Below are 8,768 nucleotides of genomic sequence, written 5' to 3' on the forward strand. Positions count from 1 at the left end.
CTGTTCAGATATAGCCCAGGATCACGACTTCTCATGTGACAGATTAAGGGGTGTTAAATGAACCAAACAACTCAAGTTCGACTTGAGCTCGGCTCAACTTTGGCTCATTCAAACTTGTTCTCAAAATTCAAACTCGTTCACAAAAAATGCGAGCCGAGCTCAATCACTTATGATTGGTAGTTCATAAATTCGAGCCAAGTTTGAACAGATGTTTGGCGTGACAGGCTCGTGAACAATGGACCAATCCGTAATTAAAGTAGGGGTAAATTAATAAATATATAATATGCAGATTTAAGATCTGACATTCTTTTTTTAAGAAATTTTACCTAGTATGATTCCTATAATATTGCGTATCCCATTAGAAAATTTCTTCAGCTGAGTTATGGAAATGTAGGGTTTTATCAAATCCTATGAAGTCTTCCATTCCATGCATGTTTGGCACTCGGCAGTGTCGAAGACAAAAATTTCTTTTTTGAGTGTTGAAAAGTTAGGCTGGACATTCAGTTTTATGCATGTCTAGAGGGGTATAGTATTTCTTTAAGCTTTTGTCATCTGGAACTTCAAGAGATTAACTCAAACTTGAAAGCTCGAGATTGACTTGCATATTTTACGAGCCAAACCAAGTTTATCATGATGACAAAAGTTGTATTGTGAGCTGAACTTGAAAACTTAGTCCCATAAATTCTCAAGCTCAAGCCGGACTTGGGAATTTATCAAATCCTATGAAGTCTTCCATTCCATGCATGTTTGGCACTTGGCAGTGTAGAAGACAAAAATTTCCTTTTTAGCGTTGAAAAGTTAGGCTGGACATTCAGTTTTATGCATGTCTAGAGGGGTATAGTATTCTTTAAGCTTTTGTCATCTGGAACTTCACGAGATTAAGTCAGACTTGAAAGCTCGAGATCGACTTGCATGTTTCACGAGCCAAGCCAAGTTTATCATGATCACGGAAGTTGTATTGTGAGCTGAGCTTGAAAACTTAGTCCCATAAATTCCCAAGCTCGAGCCAAGCCTGACCAGTGTATAAAGAGTATGAGCCAAACTTGAGCAATAGTGTATTTGGCTTACTTGGCTCGATTAACACCCCATGGATCCTCGTTCCAAATGTAATTGCAAAACCCTTCGGTTTTTGGTCCCAAATCCCAATATGTAAATCTATGATGGAAAAAATCAAGTCTGATTAGTCATTGGTACGTGTCTGATCGATTTATGTTTTCCTTACCATGTTTTGTTAGATGACAACCCAAATATCAAATTAACATGGTTTATAACTTCAAATTTACACATCGTAACAAAACATAGAACTCGTATCATCAAATTAGGACAGCGTTGGAATCGCACGGGGAGAATCGCACGAAAGTAACATGATCCCACCTTATGAGTTGTGGCACGGATACAAGTCCTTTTGTAAGTGCCGTCGGGCTTTACAAAATGATATAATTGCAACTGACTTGTAAAAAAAACCAAAAAAAAAAAAAAAGCAGTCACAACTAGTTGTGTTTCAATAGCTATTTTTCACGATCTCCAGATCACCTTCTGCTAAAAATCGAAGAACCAGGTTAGAGGATTTTGATCTATACACATATTTCGTGCAATCTGCAGCTTCACTCTGCCCTTTTTTCTCCCTCCAATGTCCATTTGAAGACGATGAACGAATGATAATGTGTTAAGGAAACAAATCAACTAAAGGATAATTCTTAGGCTGTCTTTGTTAGAATAAGTATAAGCATCTGGTCTGCCAAGAATTCTACCGCCTCACATCAAGGAAACCTGCATATTGTAACCAAGTTTTTGGAAATTATCAGCCAACTTCGTTAGGATACAATCATGCTCAGGCGAAAGAGGTAAAGGAAAAATAAAAATCATAGCACCTTATGAAGTCTACCATTAGATTCCGCATTGTGGGGACTCGGGAGCCAGATCAGGGTTAAAGTCCATTCGGCTTGTACTTTGAAGCTGATCATTTCCCCATACTCCTGCCACCTGTAAACCGACGTCTTAAATCAGGTCTTGGATTCTAGGAGTACAGAGAATTTAGTATGTATATATAACCTACATTCGGGTAAGGCCTCGTTCCTGGATCACATAGGATTGTCGCACTGCCACCATGTGAATAACGGATCTACAGAGGAAAGAATTGAGATAAAAGCTCAAAAAGGAAACCTAAACCGAAGAAACAGCAGACCCGATTTTAAGTTTCGTACATCACTGCACAGTACTTACATCTCTTTGAAGAATCTGTTCAGGTTCAACATTTGCTTCAGGATAAACAGTGGATACTTTCATAGACAAAAACTGCAACAAATAGGCAAGTGCATCTTCAAAATCATTGAGAAACGACGTAATTTGATCATTCCACTTGTTAAATCATATGCTATATATATGTGCAATGGAAATCATCTTCTCAAGCATCCCAAGCTTAAGTCCGAATGCCACAATCATTCTTGTTTGGCGACAAGTGACTGAAAATAGCAATTGAAGGGGGTGATGGGACTTAATTCCTAATCGTTCCAATCTTGATCAACCATCATCTTGTTGGATGCCTAGAATAGTGTCGTTTTTCTTTTTGGTATTTTCGCGAAGATTATTTAGCACTCCTAGCAAAAGATCCTAGAACTGCCATGTTGAAACACACACACACACACACACACACACACACACACGTATGTATATAGCTATCGTTTATGAGGTGCCCCGCCTATTTCATAGGGTAGATTCTTCATGATCCAATCGGAAGAGGGCATTTGAGGTTTGTCTTAATGCTACGTTAGGATAGAGGAGTGAAACTAGAGCGGAAGATAGATTAAAGGTAGTAGAAATTTACTGGAACAACATTCGCGGATAAGTATTCAATTATGAAAATGAGCCGAGGCTTTTTCTGAAGCTCAGAGGCATACCTCAACTTGCTTTTGCAATGATAGCACATAGTTGATTATTTCATCAAGCATTACTGCCTTCCCTGTAATCTGAAAGTTGCCAAGAATTTCTTAGGATTTAGATCCTACAGAAGGCAATACAAACTCTCTGAAGCACGGGAAAAAAAACGTTACCTTATCACATCCTGGAACAAGATCTTGAAGAAACTTCATCCTTTCTCGAATTTTTTCCCTTCTAACCTGCGGATGAAGAAAACATTACAGGCTTCTGATCCAGAAAAATAATGAAGCAGTGTAAGCATTAAAGTGAAAGAGAAATCATAGATCGGAACAGACTCTCTCCGCAAGGCTGTGACTGTTAGTTGCTTGGCCTCGTTTTGCCCTCACATGAACATAGTCCTCTTTCGGAGCATCCCCGCTACTGGAACTGTCATTAACTTCTCTACCAATAATTTGCTTGCACTTTTTAGAAACTGGCTTTATCTCAGGTTTCTGTTTCTCTTTCTCCTCATCTTCCTCTCGCGTGCATTGGTCGTTCTCTGTTTTCGTGTCCTAATGCACATAATACCAAAAAAATTGAAAGAACCAAAAAAGAAAAGAAGAAGATCCAGAGATAGTTTGAGACAAATCAGAAAAGCTAAAACTTGAGCCAACCTCAAACTGTGTAATTTGAGACCAATCTTCAGATGCCCGTCTTCTTTTGTTTCCATCAAGTGAAGGTTTTATAGTTCCTTCACCCCCTTGAGATTTTGCAAAATCATCAGCTGCACATTGTGTTGTTAATGCTTTCTCATTCTTGTCACCGCTACGTTCTGGGGGATTATCGCCAGAACAACTAGAGTAGCGGCACCTTTGCAGGTTTAAGAAACCATCCATATCTGGGAATGTTCCGCTTCCAAAGCTGGAAAAGGGAGAAGTCCCAACTTCCATATTACTATGTGCAATCGAACCAATTAGCGGAGTCCAACCGCTGTTGAAAGACGAATGCACTCTATTCCAATGCTCTGAGCCCGTTGTCATTCCAAGAACCTCTTCTGCTGGGAGAGCCGTGAAGTTTCCCAGCGACGAGCAATCCAAAAGGCCGCCACCGCCTCTATTCCCACACCCCAAATCTCCGTTACCTCCGGCGTCCATTTTCCGATGAATCCAAAGTGCAGAAACCAGTGGAGGTTTTACTTTTAAGTAACTGTTTTGAGTTGGTAAGGTACAGAAACAAATTGTTAGTTTATTGAAGGGGGGGTTTCGACAATGTTAGCTGGTAAAGAATTTTTTTGGCAGGAGTAAGCAAGGAACAAGTAACTTTAGCAGCCTTATAGAAACAAGAGAGGAGGAGTACTCTAAAGAAAAGTGAAATGAATCAGTTAACAGCACGTACCCTCCAACCGGCAAAGGTGAAGTAGTAATTAGAATCCAATGTAACAGTAATAGTATAATCTAACTGGCTGATCCAGCCAGTTAACACCTGCTTAGCAAAAACCCCAAACACCTAGTAATTGAAAAACTAAAAGGTGGAAAGCTTCACGGAGACAGGAAAGGGAACCCTTTCAGAAGATGAAGGAGATAAATAGGATAACAAACAAGGGCATCTTATTCACAAGGGGCATTAGTTAATGGCACAAACAAGCAAGCTCCCCTGAAAGGAGCAGGTTCACTTTTTTTGGTTTGATTCCCATAGAGAGCAGTATTAAACCATCATTCAACGACTAGATTTCCAATGGGTGCAACTATGCAATAGCATCTCCAATGGTTTGCCAAGTTTCTTTTCGAAAGCCGTTTTTTGTCAAGAGCTCCCAAAAATTAGGCAAATTTTCTTATGGATGCAATTTTTCCTTTGAAACGAGTGAGTGATTCTAAACATTATGACGACAAACTGAACAAAAGATGTCTGAAAAGTAAATGATACCGACAGTTTTTAAGACAAATTAATTTAGCGGCTTTACGTGTTAAAATTCATTTTGTTTGGTTCAACTTCTATACAAACATCCAATTGGTCGGAATCTTAAAAGTCGTTTTTAATGTAACGTACTCTATTGAAATGGTCATGAAGTGAAAAAAACACCAAAGAGACTACAATACACACCTTTTCTTTTGGTGTGTATCATATGCACTTCCAAAATGTTATGATTCATAGAGGAAATGTTACGAATCGTATTAGTGAAAAGTTACGATTTTAGTATAAAAGTTACGAATCTTAAATGTTACGAATTGTATTGCTAAAACGTTATGATTTTTTAGTATAAAAGTTACGAGGTACATCAAAATGTTATGAATCATAATGAAAATGTTACGAATCGTATTGCTGAAATATTATGAGTTTTATAGCAAAAGTAATGAAACACACTAAAATGTTATAAATTAAACATAAAATAGGTACATATGGTACGCACTTTTAAGGAGTGTGTATTGTAGTAATAAAAAAAGATGATTTTGAGTATATAACAAACCATGTGGACTACTACTAGTATTTCGGGCTAACGCATATTGAGCCATGTGGTGTAGCTTGTGGACCAAAATCAAAGTACTAGGGCGTAGGTACAAAATCAATCACTTAACTTTAAAATGTTACCTAATCTGTGACGACCCGACCCTAGAAGTTGTGACCGGCCAAGTAGGTATTAAGCTGCCAAAGGCCTGCTTGATAAAACTTGCTCCGGTCCGGTTTTGTATTCCAATCTCAAGAAAATCCGGTTTTTCCCCCCTTCTCTCTCATTTTTCGTAGTTGCTTTTTCTACCATCTCATAATCTGCAGAAGTTGTTCCACGGAAGACCCAAAACCGCCCCGGAAGTCGTGATGTAATCAAACTTTATTTTCTTCAAAAATACTAGAGGCACATCAATGTAACTGAGATGTGTTACACCTGATGTGCCCCTACTATTTTCTTCTCGTGTTTCTTGTATTTTCTTGTCTTATGTGGAGTACTAATTTAACGTACGAGTAAGAAAATCTTGGGAGTGAAGCGACCACATCCTCGGCATTTGCAGGTGCAGTTACAACAATTCTCATGCTTTGTTCCCCTAAACCCCAAAAAAAAAAAAAAAGCACACAATTGTAGGGCTAATTTTATATACAAGGACGGTTCCGAAATAAGAATTGTTCTTTTGTTCTTTTTGGTAATGCAATGTGTCTCGGCCAATTTGTTCGTACCTCGGACTAATTCCTACAATCTCTTCCAGAGGTGAGGTGAGATAATTCCAAGAGTTGTTGACAAGAAAAATCGAACATGAAATCTTAAGAAGGAGCAAGCCCCTAAGAGCATCTGCATCAGGGACGCTACTTTCCTGGTGCCGCTATAGTAACCAGCCAATAGAGGAAATTGGCCTTGCATCAGCCTCTCCTCTCTTGGCATCAAAGTAACATTTGCTACAGTACCTCGTGGAAAACCAAGAGGAACTATTCATAGGTTAAACATTAATTTAATGTTTTCAATTCAAACTTTTTATATTTGGTTTTAGGACTTTCTTAGGGAGCTCGTTAAAAGTTTTAGAGCAAAAAATTCATTATGACTATTTCAGATAAAAGGATCAGAAAAATAAGATCTTTGCACCGGTTCAAACAGATTAAAAATTGAAACATTGAATTTTTTAACCATATTTTTTAGTAATATATAAACAATGTAAAAAATTAAGTTCTTCAATTTTCAATTCGTTTGAACCGGTGCGAAGATCTTATTTTTTTATCATTTTATCATAAATACGAATATTTAATTGAGAAGAGAGTGAGAGTAAAGAGTCTGATGCAGTGAACATTATAAAAATAGCTAGCTAAAGTAATAAAGTAAGTTTTTAAGATGTAATTTGGTCCAAAATTTGAAGAGTCTTGTGCGGATGCTCTAAGTCACGGCTAAAATCAGCATGCCAACCCCTTGGGTTTATCTACGTTGGCATGAAAGAACAAAAAGGGATAGGGCTTCTGTTTGACACCTAGCTAGCTAGTTCTTTATGGAATCAAACCTTGGTTGGCACCATTTCCAGCTGTGGCCGGCTTGCTCAAATCCGTGCTCTAGGGCTCAAACAAGTTGCTGGTGGTCAAACATTCCCTTACGGTCAAATCCTTTTAATTAATTAATTCCCAGTTGTGACATTGCTGGAAAGCGCAAATATCTTATGGATTTAAGTCTGAAGAAACTGTTGAGCTTTGGACACCAGCAACATATGTTTTGATTAATTGTTTAATTAAAGTCTTTTTTCTTAAAGGAATGGTTTAATTAAGTCAGAAAAGCTGATCTCATTAGTTGGCAAAAGTCATTTGGATAACTAAGCAAGCGTGGCTATGCTTTTGTAGGTCAACAATATTGGTTTGCATGTTCCGTAACAAAGCTTAAATACTCCTATTAAAGTTTGATGATTAAGTACTACCATTTAAAGGATTCGGAAAGCGTGTCAGGAACAGAGATTGGATCATTGCTGGTTGCTGCCTGTTTTAAGATGGTTTTTACTTGATTATCTACATTAATCCACTGGATTCAAGGACAAATAGGAATCAAAAGTACAAATAGGAATCAAATTAAGGCCGTGGCATTAGTAGTGCTTGGTGAAACGCATCATTTCCATGCAAACATCATGATTCGGGGATGTTTAATTTAGGAGATTCGCCTCCTCCTTTCGAATTCACCTCTATTCAGGTCTTATTTTGTCATTGTGAAGTAATTTATTTAATTATCTATTTATTTTTTTGATCGTCATTACGAAGTTAATTCGTTAGCCAAGAATGTACCAGTAACTTGAGAAGATATTCTATATGCACCCCGATTTTTGCTGGAAGCTATTTTACCAAGATCAGCTAGCTTTACTACAAGAATTTGATGTTTTTAAGACCAAAACAACGATGGTCTCCAAATTTACGATTTTTGGAGACCTAGGGCGGTGGCTGGGTTTTTGGGTGGCTCTCCAGGTGGCTGGCGGTGATGTAGGTGGGGGATGTGGTTGGCAGTAGCTAGGGTTTTGTTTAGTCTTTAATGGATTGAGCTCGTCCCATTATTTGGGCTTTTAGGCCGCTTAGGTGTTCGGTATTAATTTTTTCTTATTTGGGCTTTCAAGCCGACGAGTGTGGGCTTTGTCCCAATGGGTTTTTCGTGTTTGGCTTCTTGCCAAACTTGGGTTTTGGGTCTTGGATAGGCATAGGATTACGTACTCTTAAGTGTTGTAGAACGATTGGATCTCAGACTAGGATTTTGATGCCATCATTCCTTGTTCCTATTAATCTTTGTAACAATTTCAGAGATTAATGAAATTTTTTTGCCTTTCAAAAAAAAAAAGTTTCAAAACTAATTTTCGAAGCAAAAATAGGATATAGTCTCTAAATAATTCTCCCTATCCACCATTTTTCACTTTTTCCCAATGCACATTATGCCGAATTTACAAAGAAAACTACCAAATGGTAGGTGATAAGTATATTATACCATTACCAGATCACTTCAACAAGCAACTGGTAAAGTTGTGCTAGCTGTTGGAGATTTGGTCTCAGCGTTAATGCCAACTATTACACGTTAATCTTTAGAAAATGCCAATACCTTACAAGTTGCAATCATCCGAAAGAATTTCCACCAACATAATTATGATAAACTGTTTGCAATCAGAGAAAAACGACACTTGCTAGCTTTCACAGCTAGCAAAAATCTTTTTTAGAGGTCAAAAATAAGGGCAATCAACCCTACTGTTGGTGACACCGTGACAAATCTACGTTGTTAGGTGCGTGAGACACTATAATTGCGAATTCTCCTGACAAGACGCTCAATAACTCAGCCAAACTTTCGGTAATAATTGACAAACTAATCTTAAACATTTTGCAGATTTTCTGCAAGGAAGAAACTTTCACTTACGCGATCTCCTCGTGCACATCTTCTGGGACTATAACAGTGATACTATACTTAGACTTTTCAATAGTGACTGTGA

General features: G+C 37.9%; 1 protein-coding gene across 1 annotated transcript; it reads right to left on the bottom strand.

The window, feature by feature from the left end:
* Positions 1-1,361: 1,361 nt before the first annotated feature.
* On the bottom strand, positions 1,362-4,756 carry LOC131335660 (transcription factor bHLH74-like). The gene is made up of 8 exons (XM_058371129.1): positions 3,531-4,756; positions 3,213-3,428; positions 3,051-3,116; positions 2,898-2,966; positions 2,224-2,295; positions 2,057-2,122; positions 1,886-1,983; positions 1,362-1,770 (listed from the first exon to the last, which is right to left on the bottom strand). Exons 1-7 carry the CDS (start codon positions 4,008-4,010, stop codon positions 1,888-1,890), a joined length of 1,065 nt encoding a protein of 354 aa, XP_058227112.1. The 5' UTR covers positions 4,011-4,756; the 3' UTR covers positions 1,362-1,770; positions 1,886-1,887.
* Between the last annotated feature and the right edge of the window lie 4,012 nt (positions 4,757-8,768).

Source organism: Rhododendron vialii, chromosome 8a, assembly GCF_030253575.1.
Source record: "Rhododendron vialii isolate Sample 1 chromosome 8a, ASM3025357v1".
NCBI classification, from domain to species: Eukaryota; Viridiplantae; Streptophyta; class Magnoliopsida; order Ericales; family Ericaceae; genus Rhododendron; species Rhododendron vialii.

Coding starts and splice junctions, on each gene's coding strand:
- LOC131335660 (XM_058371129.1), bottom strand. CDS start 4,010: ATGGACGCCGGAGGTAACGGAGATTTGGGGTGTGGGAATAGAGGCGGT. Junction 3,117..3,212: donor GTCACAGCCTTGCGGAGAGA/GTCTGTTCCGAT, acceptor CTTCATCCGCAG/GTTAGAAGGGAAAAAATTCG. Junction 2,296..2,897: donor CATTGCAAAAGCAAGTTGAG/GTATGCCTCTGA, acceptor TATTTGTTGCAG/TTTTTGTCTATGAAAGTATC.